Below are 20,737 nucleotides of genomic sequence, written 5' to 3'. Positions count from 1 at the left end.
TGATTCTGAATTCTTATATTTCAGAGGTGTTTAACATAAACTGTCCTCATCAGCGCTCTCTGTGTGTTCAAGGGTTACATCTTACAACTAGTTATAAACCTCCTTTTTATAAGCAAGGCTGCAGGGGCTGTACTGTGCTAACAGTTAAAAACAGGAAATGACTATAAAAAACAACAATAGATAAGAATAACAGCGAGTGACAGCTAGTTGAAGGCAGTGTGATAGCTTTTATTTTGAAAACCAGCGACAGAGAGTAGAGAGAGAAAATGTCACGATTACCATTATTTATTTCTATAGAGCAATAATCCAGGTCTAAATAAACATAAGATTAAGTTTCTCAGCATCTTATTACAAGCGGCTGAACTTTTGTTATTTTCTTACACAGGTATAATACATAATCAGATCTCTTCTTTGTGAATGAGGCTCACTCTGATTCTCCGGCTGTAAAAACAAAGAAACAAACTTTGTGTCATAGAAATGTTTAATATTTTAAAATATATAATAGTAAATAAATGTCCATCATGTTCTTTAAAATCATCAGAGAAACAGTCTGAATGACCTGAGCAACAGGAACACGGTAAACAGTCAGTTTGTGTCTGTGATCAGAGGAGCCCCGTTTTTATTCCATGCTTGTCCCGAAGTGACCCCCCCCCCCCAACACACACACACACACAAACACAATGCTGTTATTTTAGGAGCTTAAGGCCAGCTGGTGTTTGTCTTACTCTGATTCTTTGTTCACGCGTCTGCAGATGAAACAGTTTTATGTCCTTACTGCACGACTTCACTGACAGAAACATTTTACTGTTTCCTTTTTAATAACTGCTGAAAGAAACGTTTAACGTACATGAATGATAACAATTAAATCCAGATATTTAAGCCTAGTTTGTACTTAAATTATTAATTTAAAAGAAATTAATTAAATTTAAATTAAGGAGTCTTCACAAATTTAAAGGAGTCTTCACATGAATAAACGTGCTGTCTGATACTGATACACTACTGTTTATTTATGAATATACAATATACAATACAGTACAATACAGTTTTATTATCTTTATTTGTTTTGCATTTCAGGAACAAACTGGAAATCAAAGAAAGACAAAAGTCATTATGAAATAAACGACCACCCTGATCTCAAATTTCTCCCATTACAGGTTTTAATCTTATTCAATAATAAGTTTAAGACATGGACAGTATGCTTGGAAGATCACACAAGATATATAAAACTGCCTGACTGACTGACTGAGTAACTAACTGACTGACTGGACAACATTACTTTCACAGCCGTAGAGAAAGAGAGTTGCGACATCGCAATGGCGGATCATGGAGCATCTTGGACCTCCACTGATTCTCTGTCTATACAGCTCTGGATACTTTGTTCGGGGAGTAGGCGGGGCTGATCCTCTGCTGTCCACAGCACGCACCTGCTTTCAAACACGTTGTCATCGGCCTCATAAGGACCGTCCTTGTAACACATTGCCCACAAAAGCGCACACTGACCTAATGTGGTCAGGGGCATAGAGGTTTTGACCTGGTCTTGTTTAAAGTGTTAGAGGGTGAAATAGATGATTTGTCTTTACTGTAGATACTGTGCATGTGCATGTGCATGTGTGCGTGCGTGCGTGTGTGTGTGTGTGCTTGCTGTCAGAAACCTGGAGTTGATGCAGTAATGAAGCAGTGTTGGTCCGAGGGGGTCAGAGCTGTATGGATTGTTGTTAGAGTCGATCACAGATTGATTTTAGACTTAGTACAGAGACTCTGTCGGAATATCAGCTGATCTGCAGCTCAACTCTGACAGCTGTGATCAGAGAGGACCGCTCAAAATATCCATCATTACCTCTAGAAACATCTTTGTCACTATAATTAATGCTTCTAGAAACATCTCTGTCACTATCCTCATCATTACCTCTGGAAAGATCTCTGTCACTATCCTCATTAATGCTTCTAGTAACATCTCTGTCACGATCCTCATTAATGCTTCTAGAAACATCTCTGTCACTATCCTCATCATTACCTCTAGTAACATCTCTTTCACTATCATTAATGCTTCTAGAAACATCTCTGACACTATCCTCATTAGTGCTTCTAGAAACATCTCTGTCACTATCCTCATCATTACCTCTAGTAACATCTCTTTCACTATCATTAATGCTTCTAGAAACATCTCTGACACTATCCTCATGAATGCTTCTAGAAACATCTCTGTCACTACCCTCATGAATGCTTCTAGTAACATCTCTGTCACAATCCTCATTAATGCTTCTAGTAACATCTCTTTCACTATCCTCATCATTACCTCGAGTAGCATCTCTTTCACTATCATTAATGCTTCTAGAAACATCTCTGACACTATCCTCATTAATGCTTCTAGAAACATCTCTGTCACTATCCTAATTAATGCTTCTGGAAACATCTCTGTCACTATCCTAATTAATGCTTCTAGAAACATCTCTGTCATTATCCTCATTAATGCTTCTAGTAACATCTCTTTCACTATCCTCATCATTACCTCTAGTAGCATCTCTTTCACTATCATTAATGCTTCTAGAAACATCTCTGACACTATCCTCATTAATGCTTCTAGAAACATCTCTGTCACTACCCTCATTAATGCTTCTAGTAACATCTCTGTCACTATCCTCATTAATGCTTCTGGAAACATCTCTGTCACTATCCTAATTAATGCTTCTAGAAACATCTCTGTCACTATCCTCATTAATGCTTCTGGAAACATCTCTGTCACTATCCTCATCATTACCTCTAGTAACATCTCTTTCACTATCATTGATGCTTCTAGAAACATCTCTGTCACTATCCTCATCATTAACTCTGGAAACATCTCTCTCACTATCCTCATCATTACCTCTGGAAACATCTCTGTCACTATCCTCATTAATGCTTCTAGAAACATCTCTGTCACTATCCTCATCATTAACTCTGGAAACATCTCTCTCACTATCCTCATCATTACCTCTGGAAACATCTCTGTCACTATCCTCATTAATGCTTCTAGAAACATCTCTGTCACTATCCTCATTAATGCTTCTAGAAACATCTCTGTCACTATCCTCATCATTACCTCTAGTAACATCTCTTTCACTATCATTAATGCTTCTAGTAACATCTCTGTCACTATCCTCATTAATGCTTCTAGTAACATCTCTGTCACTATCCTCATTAATGCTTCTAGAAACATATCTGTCACTATCCTCATCATTACCTCTAGTAACATCTCTGTCACTATCCTCAGTAATGCTTCTCGAAACATCTCTGTCACTATCATTAATGCTTCTAGAAACATCTCTGTCACTATCCTCATTAATGCTTCTAGTAACATCTCTGTCACTATCATTAATGCTTCTAGTAACATCTCTGTCACTATCCTCATTATTGCTTCAAGTAACTTCTCTGTCACTATCCTCATTAATGCTTCTAGAAACATCTCTGTCACTATCATCATCATTACCTCTAGTAACATCTCTTTCACTATCCTCATTAATGCTTCTAGAAACATCTCTGTCACTGTCCTCATCATTACCTCTAGAAACATCTCCGTCACTATCCTCATTAATGCTTCTAGAAACATCTCTGTCACTATCCTCATCATTACCTCTGGAAACATCTCTGTCACTATCCTCATTAATGCTTCTAGAAACATCTCTGTCACTATCATTAATGCTTCAAGAAACATCCCGTCACTGTCCTCATTAATGCTTCTAGTAACATCTCTGTCACTATCATTAATGCTTCAAGAAACATCTCTGTCACTTTCCTCATCATTACCTCTAGAAACGTCTCTGAGGCCTGCCCATAGGCCTCAGCTTGTTGGCACTCACCTTTGCCTGCCCCTGGATTAACCGGCTCTGGCATTTCCAATATGGCGAATCTCAGCACCAGCAGAATTCAGGCTTCAAAACGCTTCTTCAGAAAACTATTGGTGACGTCACTGAGACTACGTCTATTGTTTATACAGTCAATGAGTCCAAGACTAGGGAACTAATCAGGGAAACCTCCAACAGAGTACCAGCAGGGCTTACAGCAGCACTGAAGCAAGAGGTGCCGTACAAGTTGGCCATGGGAGTCATTGAATGTCTCGCAGTGAGTGGTGTAGCCTTGTGGTGCTCGTCCCTAAGAAGGACGACCCAGAACTGAGGTTCTGTGTTAACTGTTCTAGACTGAATGCAGTGTCAGCTTTTGAACCTTATCCCATGCCAAGAGTTGATGAATTTATTGCTCGTTTGGGGAATGCAACCTTTCTCACCACCCTTGACCTCTGTGAGGGATACCCTTGACAGAGGCCACCAAGATCCTGGGTTGGTCATTAATGTTAAAAAATAAATCACATATCCAAACCTGAAGTCCAGTATGTCAGGAATGTAGTCTGTGGTGGGGTCATCCATCCTCAGGTGGAAAGATGAGGGCCATTTATGGTTGTCCACTACCCTTTACCAACTGACAGGTAAACTCCCTCCCAGGTTTGACTGGTTGGAATCGCCGACTCATCCCAACCTTTATTCACGCTTCATGCAATCAGCCTTGAAATATATTGAAGGATGCAGCCCCTGAATTGGGACACAGCTGTAGTGTGTCTGTGTGTGTCTGAGCGGCTGTCTGTCTCTCTCATCAGAGCAGACAAAGGCATGCGGGCCCCTTTGTGAGCTGATAAATACTGGCTGTGATTTACTGTCCCCCTCTCAGCTTATTAATTGATTATTGTCTCTCAGCCTCCATCAGCAATTCTTCTTAAACCAGCGTTTGTCCTGCACATAATGACTCCAGGAGAAAAGGCCACTGAGAGTTTCCTTAAAGATGGCAGAGCGTTCGATCCCTGCGACCATAAATAATTCTCTTTATGTTCACTGTCTTTATTTCTGTTCCTGCTCTTCAGTCTGCAGCCAGAGAAACAAACTGAGCATTTTTATTATTATAGTTACTTTACTTTTTTCCTTCTCACAGTTTTAGACACGCAGGAACTTTATTTTCTTAAACAGTGTAGCGTAAATGGGTAGCAAGATCAATAATTAACAACTAATTAATATCAAAATCTGTAACAATAATTCACAACTCAAAATTATAAAATTGGTATAAAAGGTGAAGGAGAGTGATGGCACTCAACTTCGACTCTCAGAAATCGCTAGTTTTATGTTAAATAACAGAATTTAGGTTTGCCTTAAATTCAGTGTTGGACGACAGCAAATTGTGACAAAAAAGGGAAAACGTATAATTAGTTCATTAATGACTTTAGGCTCATGATCTCAGGGTTACTACGAGGTACAGTGACTTTACCATTTCAGACACACACAAATCACATGGATCAAGGTCTTTAAAAATGAAAGGTTTATTTAAATACAAATATCTAAACGGAGTATAAATGAATACATTATGAATGAATGAACAGGGACAATGAATACAACCATGATCCATAAATGACTGACAACAGACCACATTGTAGATGCATCTGACTGGTATCTTTGATGTTTGGGAGACATGGGAGATGTAATTGTATCTCCTGATGATCATCTGATGGGTGTGGCAGCAGGCTCTCTTTTGGCGCTCTGGCCTTTTCAGGACGGCTTTTGTCGCTCGTGGACGATTCGGTTGAATCGGGTTTCTCCATCTCTCTCTCTCTGGCTCAACAGGTAGCTGAAAAAAATATAGAAAGATCGCTATGGGAGCTTCCTGGTGTGCGGATCTTTCTATATTTTTTTGATATACTTGATTGTTTTGGATCCAGCCCCACTAGGGGATGTGTGGCTCTGTATTTGATTTTTTGCCTTCAGCAGGTAGCTGAGTCCTCTTCATCTTCACCCCCCTTTCTGGCTGCGGGGAAGTCTGTGGCAGTTTTGCCAGACAAGTTTGGGAGTCTCATTTAAAGGTTGTTAATGAGGATAGTGTCAGAGAGGTTCTTCAACATGTTCATTGCAGCATGGGATCAGCATGGTGACACTGGCGGCGTTCTGCGGCCCAGCACACAATAAGGCCGTTCTTGACAGCTCAGGACTTCAGGAGAGGTTCAGGCTGCATGAGCTGACAGCAGAACCTGGCCGCCACACATGCCGAGTGATATTGATATTAATTGTTCAATAAAACCTGTTGAACACGGATTAAAATGAACTAAACAATTAAACAACAAGGTCGATGGCAACATCCGTTGTGACAACAAATAGTATACAAATGTACACGTACACGTCTGCATATTCACAGGTTAACATTTCTGGTCTTCCTTTGTTAGGAGACAGACATGAGGAGCAGGTGTGATCAGGATGAGGAGAACTGCACTTTCAGATTCATGTTAAAACACAGTATTACAATATGTTAGCTCAGCATGACATTACTTTCAGTACATTTGAATTGCATAGGAGAATCAGTCCCTTTAGTCCGTGTATTCTTTGCAGAAACATGTCTCTGCATGTGAAAGGCTCGTAAACTCGGTAGCACTCTTGTTACAGACTCTGCATGTGTCTGATGCAATGATCAGAATACTTTGTAAAAAGATGCAGAATTAAGATCAAGGCGATTCACGCTACAACAGATGAAAATTAAAAGTAAAGACCCCCAAAAATGTTCTTTCTATTATTATTGATTCAAGGCAAAGGTAAAGAAGGTACCAAAAAAACCCTGTCACTTTGTCTCCTTTACATTACACATACAGACATACTGCTCAGTGTGAGGCAGAGCTGCAGGTCACTACTTTACACTTTGTCCTTTCCCTTTCTGTTTTACACGTCGACTCTGTACCCCTCCGGCTGTTTCATAGGCTCTTCAATGGATGTGAGTTCTTTGTATCATTGGTGAGAAATGTTTTTTATAAATGTCTTTAATTAATGAACAATCAGCCTCAGTGAAACCATTATTATCATATATTTATTAAACTAATATTACACAGTGATGTAGTTCAAGGATAAATACTGAAATGTTATTTTCTCACAACATAACTCATTAAAAGCTGCTCTGAACAGCTCATTCTGCCGAACAATTCATCGAACACAGCAGCTTGGTCTTCAGCCCAACTCTTCTACATATGAAGCGGCAGGTTCTCCTCCACAGTTTGCTCTCCACACTGCTTGTTGGGCTAACAAAGAGAGGAGGAGGAGGAGGAGGAGGAGGATAGGAGGCAGAGCATCAAGTCCTTATATGGTATACAGTCATGGCCAGAAATATTGGCACCCCTGCACTTCTGTCTGATAATGCACCACTTCTCCCAGAAAATTGTTGCAATTACAAATGCTTTGGTATTCACATGTTTATTTCTTTTGTTTGCATTGGAACAACACAAAAAAGCAGAGAAAAAAAGTCAAATCTGATATAATTCTACACAGAACTCCAAAAATGGATTGGACAAAATTATTGGCACCTTTTCAAAATTTTAAGAAATAATTGTATTTCAAGCGTGTGATGCTCCTTTAATTTGCATTTAAACTCACCTGTGGCAAGTAACAGGTGCTGGCAATATAGAAATCACATTTGCAGCCAGTTAAAATGGGGAAAAGTTGACTAAACCTTTGTGTTGTGTGTCTGTGTGTACCACACTGAGCATGGAGAAAAGAAAGAGCAAAGAATTGTCCGAGGATTTGAGAACCAAAATTGTGGAAAAGCATGGACAATCTCAAGGCTACAAGTCCATCTCCAGAGCTCTTAATGTTCCTGTGTCCACTGTGCGCAATGTCATCAAGACGTTTACAGCCCATGGTACTGTAGCTAACCTCCCTGGACGTGGATGGAAGAGAAAAATTGATAAAAGATTGCAACGAAGGATTGTTTGAATGGTGGATAAAGAACCTCAGTCAACTTCCAAACAAATTCAAGCTGACCTGCAGACACAGGGTACAACAGTGTCAGCTCGCACTATCCGTCGCCATCTGAATGAAATGGGACGCTATGGCAGGAGGCCCAGGAGGACCCCACTGCTGACACAGAGACATAAAAAAGCCAGACTGGAGTTTGCCTAAACTTACCCGAGGAAGCCAAAATCCTTCTGGGAGAACGTTCTGTGGACAGATGAGACCAAAGTAGAGCTTTTTGGTAAAGTACATCATTGTACTGTTTACAGAAAACGAAATGAGGCCTTCAAAGAAAAGAACACGATCCCTACGGTCAAACATGGTGGAGGTTCACAGATGTTTTGGGGTTGCTTTGCTGCTTCTGGCACCGGATGCCTTGACTGTGTGTATGGCATCATGAAATCTAAAGACTACCAAAGAATTTTGGGGCACAGTGTAGGGCCCAGTGTCAGAAAGCTGGGTCTCCGTCAGAGGTCATGGGTCTTCCAGCAGGACAATGACCCAAAGCATACTTCAAAAAGCACCCAGAAATGGTTTAAGACAAAGCGCTGGAGAGTTCTGAAGTGGCCAGCAATGAGTCCAGATCTAAATCCCATAGAACACCTGTGGAGAGATCTCAAAACAGCAGTTGGGAGAAGGCACCCTTCAAATCTGAGAGACCTGGAGCAGTTGGCAAAAGAAGAGTGGTCCAAAATTCCAGTAGAGAGGTGTAAGAAACTCATTGATGGTTATAGGAAGCGATTGATTTCAGTTATTTTTTCCAAAGGGTGTGCTACCAAATATTAAGTTGAGGGTGCCAATAATTTTGTCCAGTCCATTTTTGGAGTTCTGTGTAGAATTATATCAGATTTGACTTTTTTTCTCTGCTTTTTTGTGTTGTTCCAATGCAAACAAAAGAAATAAACATGTGAATACCAAAGCATTTGTAATTGCAACAATTTTCTGGGAGAAGTGGTGCATTATCTGACAGAAGTGCAGGGGTGCCAATATTTTTGGCCATGACTGTATATACTGTATAAACAGTCTATAAGTACAAGGACTGCACTGCTCCTCTCTCCTCCTCCTCTTTCTCCTCTTCCTCCTCTTCCTCTCTCCTTCTCCTCCTCCTCCTCCTCTATCTCTTCCTCCTGTCATTATGATCCACGACCTGATTGGGCAGTTAGTGCTGACAAAAGGCTGCTCTCTTTTTATTCTTCTATCTCTTTCAGGGAATCACACACACACACACACACACACACGCACACACTCAGCGCAGTATTGAACACACATACATCTTGTTTTAAGAGGACGTCTGTGTCACACAAAGGCTGCAGACTGTATTCATCACTTCCTGCTCTCTGAGTCTGTGCTGAAATAATACTTTTAGAGATCAGAGGAAACTCTCTATAATAAAGATACCGAAGATAGAGCAGGTAGAGGAGGAGGCTGCTGTTTTACTGTAGGACTCACAAACAGAAACTGATGATCATACACATCACTCACATTCTCATCTTTAGACACTGGACGAGGCTCTGAAGTTCCCTGAGATGATGTGTTAAAGGTTCGTCAGAGTAAATGACGTCAGTGAACTGATGTTTGAGACGTTAAACACACAGCTGGAGATGTTTAACCTTTAGATAAAATAAATTAATCATAGCAATAATTAATTTATATTATTATTATTATTATTATTATTATTATTATCATAACTATGAAAACTATAAGAACTATGACATTTTATGTTTAAGTTTCACTTTCCTCGCCTCCTCGCCTCCTCCTCCTCTCCTCATCGTTGTTTCTATTCTTTAGTTTTTCTGTCTGTGAGGAGACAAGAGGAGGAGGAGGATCAATCTCTAGTTTTAATCGCATCTCATCTGTCCACATGCCAGCGTGCTGAAATGAAGCCGTAATTACTGCCTTTAATTGATGAGTTTTGCCCCCTCAGACGATACTTCAGACCCCCTCCCTGTAAGCCCCCCCCCCCTCCCTGTAAAGGCTCTCTGCTGCTGTTTGCACTATATTTCTGCACATATTGATCTCTATTATGGTAAATCCAATGAGCACAATGGAACTCTATCAGCAGAATGCAGGTTAATTATCTCAGGGTCACAGCGTGTGTTCACAAAGAGAGAGAGGCCGTAACTCTGCTAATAAGGGGGCAGCTGCATTCATACAGCAGCACCATGTTTAAACAGGCTCACATTCTCTGCTTTAATTATCACTGTGTGTGTGTGCTGTGTGTGTGTGCGTGCTCAGGAGTTTCAGTGCTACTTCATGACACAGTAGAAAGTGTGGCGGCGACACTTCCTGCTCACAGAGCTGTCAGCTGTCTGCCTGCTGCAGATAAATCGTGTGTATAAGAAGCAGCAGAGGTGTATTGATGGAGGAACCTCAGTTAATGGCATTGATCGTGGATATTGTGTTTGCTGTGTGCAGGGACTCCGGTGAATCGGATTCCTATCATGGCCAAGCAGGTGTTGGACCTGTACATGCTCTACAGGCTGGTGACCGACAAAGGAGGCTTAGTGGAAGTCATCAACAAGAAGATCTGGAGAGAGATCACCAAAGGCCTCCACCTGCCCACCTCCATCACCAGCGCAGCCTTCACCCTCCGCACACAGTGAGACACAAACACACACACACACACACACACACACACTGCAATCTCTGCTGTAATTAAATATGATGTTTATTTTCTATCAGAGGATGATTACATGTGTGTAGCCAGGTGCAGAGTACAGTTATTGGTGTGTGTGTGTGTGTGTGTGTGTGTGTGTGTGTGTGTGTGTGTGTGTGTGTGTGTATGTGTTTAATCCAGACCGTGGTGATGTCAGGTCTCTCTCAGTTCATCACTGTCTGTCAGCACTACAGTGAAAACCTGCTGAGTGATGTGAAGTTAGTTCTTCATCAGCTCACAGTCACATTCAGAGTCTTCATCGTTACAGCAGAATGATGAAGGTCAAAAACGGTTGATTATTATAGTTTTAATGATGAGAACATTTTGGAAACGGAGAACAAAGACATAAAACAGTTTGATGGACGTCACAAACTATCTTCCAGAAGAAGGTTCAGCACGACACATCAAATAAAAAGAAGTGTTATAATGTGTTATAGTGTTAGTGTAACTTTAACTGATCACACAGCAACAAAATGTTTGTGGTGAAACATGTTTTATTGTTGAAGCATCAGATCAGTGTGCTGCTTACACCAAGTGATCTGTACAGTTAAAACAGTCATACATCAAGAGTTTAAACTTGGAATGAAGTTGCCGTCAAACATTGACTCTAACACCTTTTTTCAAGTGCGTTACTGTAGTTTTAGTTTCAAATGATTTGATGATAGAAAAGAAGTTGTGAAACTCAGATCTCAAACACATTTCCAACATGTGAACCAGATCCCTAATCATACCTGAAAATAAGAGGACACTTCGATCCTCCTCCATCAGACTGATGATGTCAAACCTGTAATAATCCTCTGATGCTGCTCTGCCTAAACACACATAGAGGAAACATAAACGGAGATATAATCACAGTCAATAAAAGAGATTAAATGTTGAACATACAGTGTGTGTGTGTGTGTGTGTGTGTGTGTGTGTGTGTGTGTGTGTGAGGGACTGTTACTATTACTGAACATTTTTAAATTGTGTTTAACGTTTACCCCACAGGTACATGAAATACCTGTACCCGTACGAATGTGAGAAGCGGGGGCTCAGCTCCCCCGGAGAGCTCCAGGCAGCTATCGACAGTAACCGGCGTGAGGGCCGCCGGCAGAGCTACGGGTCCACCATCTTTAACTACTCTCCTGTGGGCACCCCCACCCTGCTGACCCCCCCAAAGATACACCTGTCCCACCTTTCCATGCCCCCCCACAGCAGCGGCCACATCGTCCAGGTGCCTGTCATCAAGAAAGGTAACACCAGACTACACAGTACATTACAGAACAACACTACTCGCATTATTAAAACAAGTCACTTTATTATTCTATAATAATCTCTCTCTTATATTCATTAACGACACGTCTGCATCACATCTGTGCCCTCTGCTCCTCTCAAGGTTGATGTTCTGTCGGTCTACAGACTTCACAGCGTTCTTCTAATTTAAGTCTTAATGTGAAACAACATGGAGATGACAAAGGATGTGAGGTGTATTTTAATAATAATAATAATAATAATAATTAAATAATAATAATAATTAATATAAATATAAATATTTATATTGCCCCTTTAACACAAGACATGCAGCTCAAAGTGCTTTAATATGAGTCAAATAGATGCACATGAACAGGACAGAGAGACAAAAAGAAAACAAGATGCAAAGTTAAACAAACTTGATAAAAATGGTCAAAATAAAATAATAATAATAATAAAAATAATAATGATAATAAAATTAAAATAATAGAAATCATAACATTAGAAGAAAAATTTAAACAAGATGTGTAAATTTCACAATAAAACATGGACTGTGGGACATAAGGTTAATAAAACCTCAGCAATAAAAAGTCTCTAAAAAGTCCACGACTCAAAGACTCTGTTTGCTTTGAGTCGTGGACTCAAAGCAAACAGTGTCTCAGCATCATGCAGCGTGGACTCAAAGCAAACAGTGTCTCAGCATCATGCAGCGTGGACTCAAAGCAAACAGTGTCTCGGCATCATGCAGCGTGGACTCAAAGCAAACAGTGTCTCAGCATCATGCAGTGTGGACTCAAAGCAAACAGTGTCTCAGCATCATGCAGCGTGGACTCAAAGCAAACAGTGTCTCAGCATCATGCAGCGTGGACTCAAAGCAAACAGTGTCTCAGCATCATGCAGTGTGGACTCAAAGCAAACAGTGTCTCAGCATCATGCAGCGTGGACTCAAAGCAAACAGTGTCTCAGCATCATGCAGCGTGGACTCAAAGCAAACAGTGTCTCAGCATCATGCAGCGTGGACTCAAAGCAAACAGTGTCTCAGCATCATGCAGCGTGGACTCAAAGCAAACAGTGTCTCAGCATCATGCAGTGTGGACTCAAAGCAAACAGTGTCTCAGCATCATGCAGCGTGGACTCAAAGCAAACAGTGTCTCAGCATCATGCAGCGTGGACTCAAAGCAAACAGTGTCTCGGCATCATGCAGCGTGGACTCAAAGCAAACAGTGTCTCAGCATCATGCAGCGTGGACTCAAAGCAAACAGTGTCTCAGCATCATGCAGTGTGGACTCAAAGCAAACAGTGTCTCAGCATCATGCAGCGTGGACTCAAAGCAAACAGTGTCTCAGCATCATGCAGCGTGGACTCAAAGCAAACAGTGTCTCAGCATCATGCAGTGTGGACTCAAAGCAAACAGTGTCTCAGCATCATGCAGCGTGGACTCAAAGCAAACAGTGTCTCAGCATCATGCAGCGTGGACTCAAAGCAAACAGTGTCTCAGCATCATGCAGCGTGGACTCAAAGCAAACAGTGTCTCAGCATCATGCAGCGTGGACTCAAAGCAAACAGTGTCTCAGCATCATGCCTTGTATAGAGATGAAACATGGTCTGCTGAGGGGATGATCATATTTGACTTTATGACTATATGACTATTTTGGTCCTGATGATCAGCAGAATATTTTAATAGATCTCTAGGATGACGTGATGTTTCTCAGAGCCTCTCAGGGAATCGTTTCATGATTAAATGACCACATAAGAAGAAGTTAGTGTGTTCATATGTTGGAAATGATTTCACAACAGTGAAACATTTCTGGCCATTCATTCTCATGCAACATGTGGACTCTAATGCAACGTGTGGACGGTACGCTCATCACCACAGAGAGGAACCATCCACACCACTTCCTCTTCACATGTCCGATTTCTGAGACGCACCACAGAAGCTCTGTGATTACAGAGAGACAGCAGACACGACTGTTACATTAATAATGTTCCCTATACTTACAGACTTTAACAATGATGATTGATTATATATATATATATATATATATATATATATATATATACTGTATATAATGAATTAATAAGGATAATAATGATAATAATGATACACACAACAAATATTAATCACAACATTTCCATCCAGTCATTAGTACACAGATTGTATTCATATAGCACTCTATGAACACGCAGAACTGCTGCAAACAGTGTTGTATTTATGTATATATTTGTTGTATTTACACAGATGTGTGTGCAGTTGTTAAAAATGAGGTTCATTATATGATGAGCAGAACACCTCCAACACTTGTTAAATGTTGAATGTTAAACAGTGCTGGTTCGTCAGTGAAGAGTCTGCACAGATGTAGAAATATCTTTGCAGAGAGATTACACGTTGTTCCACTATTTTATGTTTTATGTTTGCTTCAATGACTGAAACTCAAACACTTTCACATGAAACACATTCATTATTTTTATAGTATAGTATATAGTATTTTATAGTATTATGTAAAGTGTATTTGAGGATTTTATCAATACATAATTTCATTAGAAACCAGACATCAGCCTCATACGATGAAAGAAATGCTCAGTGTTAAGTGTTTATAGTAGATGCTCCTCACAACATTATTTTAAAGAACCAGTAACAGTGAATGAAAATGTGTCAAATAAACAGCTGTGTTGTAATAATAACAATAATAATAATAATAATAATAATTATGTTCATTTATGAAGCACATTTTTATCAACATTACAAAGAGCTCAACCAGACAAAATTGAATAAACAGATGTAGTTATTATCACATATAAACAACATGAGACCATCACACAATAATATAAAACATTTAAAACAAGCAGCATCACTAACAGGAAATACATCTGAACTGTCAAAATAAGAGCAAACTGAAAAAAACCTTTAATAACCTTTTATATGTAGAGATTTACAGAGAGCTGCTCAGGACGATGTTACACAGTTTGAGGATTATTCATTACCAGATGTGTCAGCGCAGCATCTCGTCTGCTGTCAGCACAAAACAACAAAAATCATGTGACATGAAAGACATTTAACACACTCACAGGAAACAGACCTTGTGTAAAAATAAGAGCCTGATGAACATGATCTGTGTCTCTGTCCTGTATAAACCTGCAGACGTGTAGAAACAGAATAACCCTCTCCGTCTCTCTGCAGAGGAGCCCCTCATGTCCACCTGTCTGCCCGGCCGGGTCGCCCTCCCCCTGTCGCCCGGCAGACACCGAGCAGCGGCGACGGCTCAGGCGGCGGTGGCCGTGCAGGCGGCGGCCCTGGAGCAGCTCCGAGAGAAGCTGGAGGGTGGAGAACCACCACAGAAGAAGAGGATGATGGAGGAGCAGCAGAGGATGATGCAGCATGCGCTGCAGCAGAACCTGCTGGCCATGGCCTCCCAGCTGCCCCTCAGCATCAAGCTCAACAACAGAGGTCAGACATGTGGGGGGGGGGCTTCTGTTAGCAGCGGGGCTTATTATACTTGGTTATAGTTTGGTATTTAGCTTTACTCCACAGGTTCACACACAGCTTCAGGAAACATGTTAGATCACAGGTTAGAGAGTTTATACAGAGAGAGACGAGACATCACACACACACACACACACACACACACACACACACACACACACACAGGAAGCAAAGTGTCACAGTCCAGAGAGAGACGACAACATCACACACACACACACACACACACACACAGGAAGCAAAGTGTCACAGTCCAGAGAGGGACGACAACATCACACACACACACACACACACACACACACACACACACAGGAGGCAAAGTGTCACAGTCCAGAGAGGGACGACAACATCACACACACACAGACACACACACGCAGGAAGCAAAGTGTCACAGTCCAGAGAGGGACGACAACATCACACACACACACACACACACACACACACACAAACAGGAAGCAAAGTGTCACAGTCCAGAGAGACACAAGACATCACACACACACACACACACACACGCAGGAAGCAAAGTGTCACAGTCCAGAGAGGGACGACAACATCACACACACACACACACACACACACACACACACACAAACAGGAAGCAAAGTGTCACAGTCCAGAGAGACACGAGACATCACACACACACACACACACACACACAGGAGGCAAAGTGTCACAGTCCAGAGAGGGACGACAACATCACACACACACACACACACACACGCAGGAAGCAAAGTGTCACAGTCCAGAGAGGGACGACAACATCACACACACACACACACACACACACAAACAGGAAGCAAAGTGTCACAGTCCAGAGAGACACGAGACATCACACACACACACACACACACACACACAGGAAGCAAAGTGTCAGACCAACAAACTTGTTGGTGAATAATCACTGACCGTGCTTTTACTTTGAAACTCTGTCTAATACAACAGCCTGTTATCATCACTCAGGTCTGAGTGTGATGATGTGTCTGCTATCAGACATTAATGACAGTGTGTGTGCGTGTGTGTGTGTGTGTGAGTGTGTGTGTGTGTGTGTGTGTGAGGTCAGAGCCACTAATGGTCACATAGTTCATCATATCACACGTGTCATTTAAAGCTCAGATGTTATAAAGCCGACTGAAGCTGGTCATGAGTAAAAATGTGGTGTGAGAGCAGGCGGCGAGCCGATGACACGCCATCAGTCACATGACCTTAATGATGGAGGCTAAAGAAGAGGGAGCGGCCTGTGACATCACTCTGTCTGCATCACCGCCGCTCAAATCACTCATGATATCAGCTCTGACTGATGAGAACGCTTCTGTTCCCACACCAGCCTTAAACTCACACACACACGCACACACACACACACACACACACACACACACACACACACACACACACACACACACACGGTCATTTAGAGATTAAAGCAGAGAGCTGTTATTGTCTGTAAGACGATAAATGTGTGTTTACAGACGGTTTGATATCACTGAGATAACTTTGTGTGTGTGCGTGTGTGTGAGTATTATTGTGCAGTATACATTTAAGTGTGTGTGTGACCTCCTCTGACAGCTCTCCTCTCTCTCTCTCTCTCTCTGTTGATCGCCCTGCCCAGCTCTAAATGCTCATATCGAGTTTTCCTCTCTGCTCTCTCCTGACAGATGATAGACAAGAGGCTGCATTGAACCTGTCTACCAGCGGCATTAGCAGCATCAACATGTCAATAGAAATAAATGGAGTTGTCTACACAGGTAAATAGAGGGGCCGCTTGCTGATGTAATTGCAGGCAGGAAATTCAATAAGTTATAGCAGCACCCCGGTGCTTAGTCCTCCTCGCAATTTGATGTCTTTGCTATAAAATCCATCGTAATGAAGTGGCAGTCCAATAGAGTTAAAAAAGTTAAATATCTCAGAATTGGGCCTGTGGGCTGCAGGTCGATGGGGCTTATTGTCTTATGTGTGTGTGTGTGTGTGTGTGTGTGCGTGTGTGGGTGTGTGTGTATGTGTGTGTGTGTGTGTGCAGGTAATTACTGCCTCTGCTTTTACACAGACCCCTCATGTTTGGTAGAAGTCTGGTGACATCACTCCACATCAGAGTGTGTGTCTGAGAGCTCAGCCTCTGTCTGATATCTAACCTTTACTAATGAGGGTGACAGTTTGTCAGAGCAGTTCTCGTGTGTCCGTCACAGTGAATCTGAGTCCTTATCCATGACCACAACTGGTCTTAAAGAAGGGTCTGCTGTGCACAGCCTTCAGATAACACAGAGGAACATAAGGACAGACAGACGCGTGTACAGAGACGTGTAACATCTTAAACACACGTTGTAATATTCTCCTCACTACGGTACATTTAGCACATTGGACTGAACATATTTAAAGGAACATTTAAACCGTAGCTACAATATTAATGTTCACCATCATGTTCTACAATGCAGCATTAATTTCCTCCTGTTAGACTTTCAAATTAAAACAGGAAAGTTATTGGTAATAAATAATCAACATCCTGTTGGACCCTTAAAATAAAGTCTGTTGGGAACATGTTTTATTGATGAGTTTCAGATTAGCAAAAAACTACGTAAAGGTTTCAGCTTGGTTGTGTGTAAACACCAAAGCTGCTGGTTTGTCTTTTTATTGTTTGGTTTAATGTACCTTTGTTTACATTAGTCACATGACGTGAGCATGTTACGTAGTATAAAAAGAGTTCAAACAGCAGCTCACACGGACTCTCTCTCTCTTCATGCTGCGTCTCCTGACTTCAGCATCTCATCACAACAACAGTCAGGACAGCGTGCACACAGAAGGAGGCATACAGAGTCAGATCATGAAGCATTAGGCTTCCAAACACCAGAACAGGTTAGGCTCCCAGTGTGTGTGTGTGAGTACTGAGTTATAACGTGTGAGCGTCTTTCAGACAAGCATCAGGTCTGACCACATGTCTGTCCTCCTGTCTGTCTACCTTTCTGTTTACCTGTCTGTCCTCCTGTCTGTCTACCTTTCTGTCCACCTGTCTGTCTACCTTTCTGTCCACCTGTCTGTCCTCCTGTCTGTCTACCTTTCTGTCCACCTGTCTGTTCTCCTGTCTGTCTACCTTTCCGTCCACCTGTCTGACCTCCTGTCTGTCTACCTTTCTGTCCACCTGTCTGTCTACCTTTCTGTCCACCTGTCTGTCCTCCTGTATGTCTACCTTTCTGTCCAACTGTCTGTCCTCCTGTCTGTCTACCTTTCTGTCCACCTGCCTGTCTACCTTTCTGTTCACCTGTCTGTCCTCCTGTCTGTCTACCTTTCTGTCCACCTGTCTGTCCTCCTGTCTGTCTACCATTCTGTCCACCTGTCTGTCCTCCTGTCTGTTTACCTTTCTGTCCACCTGTCTGTCTACCTTTCTGTCCACCTGTCTGTCTACCATTCTGTCCACCTGTCTGTCCTCCTGTCTGTCTACCTTTCTGTCCACCTGTCTGTCTACCTTTCTGTCCACCTGTCTGTCCTCCTGTCTGCCTACCTTTCTGTCCACCTGTCTGACCTCCTGTCTGTCTACCTTTCTGTCCACCTGTCTGTCTACCTTTCTGTCCAACTGTCTGTCCTCCTGTCTGTCTACCTTTCTGTCCACCTGTCTGTCCTCCTGTCTGTCTACCTTTCTGTTCACCTGTCTGTCCTCCTGTCTGTCTACCTTTCTGTCCACCTGTCTGTCCTCCTGTCTGTCTACCATTCTGTCCACCTGTCTGTCCTCCTGTCTGTTTACCTTTCTGTCCACCTGTCTGTCTACCTTTCTGTCCACCTGTCTGTCTACCATTCTGTCCACCTGTCTGTCCTCCTGTCTGTCTACCTGTCTGTCTACCTTTCTGTCCAACTGTCTGTCCTCCTGTCTGTCTACCTTTCTGTCCAACTGTCTGTCCTCCTGTCTGTCTACCATTCTGTCCACCTGTCTGTCCTCCTGTCTGTCTACCTTTCTGTCCACCTGTCTGTCTACCTTTCTGTCCAACTGTCTGTCCTCCTGTCTGTCTACCTTTCTGTCCACCTGTCTGTCCTCCTGTCTGTCTACATTTCTGTTCACCTGTCTGTCCTCCTGTCTGTCTACCTTTCTGTCCACCTGTCTGTCCTCCTGTCTGTCTACCATTCTGTCCACCTGTCTGTCCTCCTGTCTGTTTACCTTTCTGTCCACCTGTCTGTCTTCCTGTCTGTCTACCTGTCTGTCCACCTGTCTGTCCTCAGGCGTCCTGTTCTCAGGTCAGTCCATCTCAGCGATGGAGGGACACCGTGGGAGACTCAGCAGCTGTCACACTCAGGAAAAGAGCAGCCCCTCGCAGTTCCAGCCCTCCTCCTCATCCTCCTCTTCGTCCTCCTCCTCCTCACTTCACGGCCACAGAAATTCCTCCCCCTGAGTTATCTGGCCCCACAACACCTCCTCACCTCGTCCCCCTTCAGCAGGGAGGAGACAGATGTCCTCTCAGCAGCTGGAGATCATCAGACAATCTGCAGCTGGTTTCTCTCCACTCACTCTCATCACTGTGGCTCAGAACAAACCCCTGCCCTCCCCCTCTTCTTCTTACTCCTCCTCACTCCTCCATATTCCTCCTCACTCTTCACACTGCTCCTCACTCTCCCTCACTTCTCCTCACTCCTCCACACTCCTTCACATTCCTCCTCAGTTCTCCTCACTCCTCCACACTCCTCCACATTCCTCCTCACTTCTCCTCACTCCTCCACACTCCTCCACATTCCTCCTCACTTCTCCTCACTCCTCCACACTCCTCCACATTCCTCCTCATTCTTCACACTGCTCCTCACTCCTTCACACTCCTCCTCACTCCTCCTGCTCCATGTGTGAGGACGTGTGTGTTCCTCAAACAGGACTGTTTAAATCGTGGTAGCTCATCAGCTCCAGGTGTAGCCAAATAGTCACTCTGTGTTTGATCCAAAGAAGAGGCAGCTGACCCTCCAGCTGACAGTGGCTGACCTTTGACCTCAGAGACAATCAGCTGACACCAAAGAAGAATCCAAGCAGGTTCAACACTTCCAGCATAAACACTGAGCTTCAGTACCAAACCTGAAGATCAGAGCGAGAATACAAAGAGACAAAGACACAAAGACACACAGAGACAGAGACACAGAAACAAAGAGACAGACACAGAGACACAAAGAGACGGACACAGAGACACAAAGAGACAGGCACAGAGACACAAAGAGACAGAGACACAGAAACAAAGAGACAGACACAGAGACACAAAGAGACAGAAAGGCAAAGACAAAGAGACACAGAAACAAACAGACATCCAGAGGCACGAACTGTGTGGACACAGAAGTGTCATTAGAGAATCTTTCTTCATCCATCAGACGTTTCTTTGGTCCGTTAGTTTAAATGTCTTTATCACTTGTAACAAGCACAGACAGCTACTGTTTAACTAACAGGCTAACAGAGCCAGGTCTGTGTGGAGTAAGAATGTATCATAAACTGATCCCTTACACATGTGTGTTAATGATCACTTGAAGGCCCTTAACTTTAACCTGCATTCAGACCTAAGGAGAGGTGGAGCCATCGTGTTCCTGGTGTGAGTCTGAGCTCAGTATCATTTGTGTTCTACAGATCTTCTGCCTATGAATGCAGGA

The 20,737-nt window shown here is 42.6% G+C and overlaps 1 protein-coding gene across 1 annotated transcript in view; it reads left to right on the top strand.

Annotated features, from left to right (window-relative positions):
* Positions 1-19,512, top strand: part of arid3c (AT rich interactive domain 3C (BRIGHT-like)) — a 62,869-nt gene extending 43,357 nt beyond the window's left edge. Inside the window, exons 4-8 of the mRNA XM_069683527.1 lie at positions 10,197-10,380; positions 11,425-11,669; positions 14,846-15,112; positions 16,798-16,887; positions 19,343-19,512. Coding sequence (XP_069539628.1) covers positions 10,197-10,380; positions 11,425-11,669; positions 14,846-15,112; positions 16,798-16,887; positions 19,343-19,512 — 956 coding nt within the window. The remainder of the gene's footprint in view (positions 1-10,196; positions 10,381-11,424; positions 11,670-14,845; positions 15,113-16,797; positions 16,888-19,342) is intronic.
* Positions 19,513-20,737: the final 1,225 nt, after the last annotated feature.

The sequence above is a fragment of the Semicossyphus pulcher genome, unplaced genomic scaffold, assembly GCF_022749685.1.
Source record: "Semicossyphus pulcher isolate SPU_LCO1_2020_fin unplaced genomic scaffold, fSemPul1.0.p SCAF_6, whole genome shotgun sequence".
NCBI classification, from domain to species: Eukaryota; Metazoa; Chordata; class Actinopteri; order Labriformes; family Labridae; genus Semicossyphus; species Semicossyphus pulcher.
This window is presented reverse-complemented; position numbering and strand designations above follow the sequence as displayed.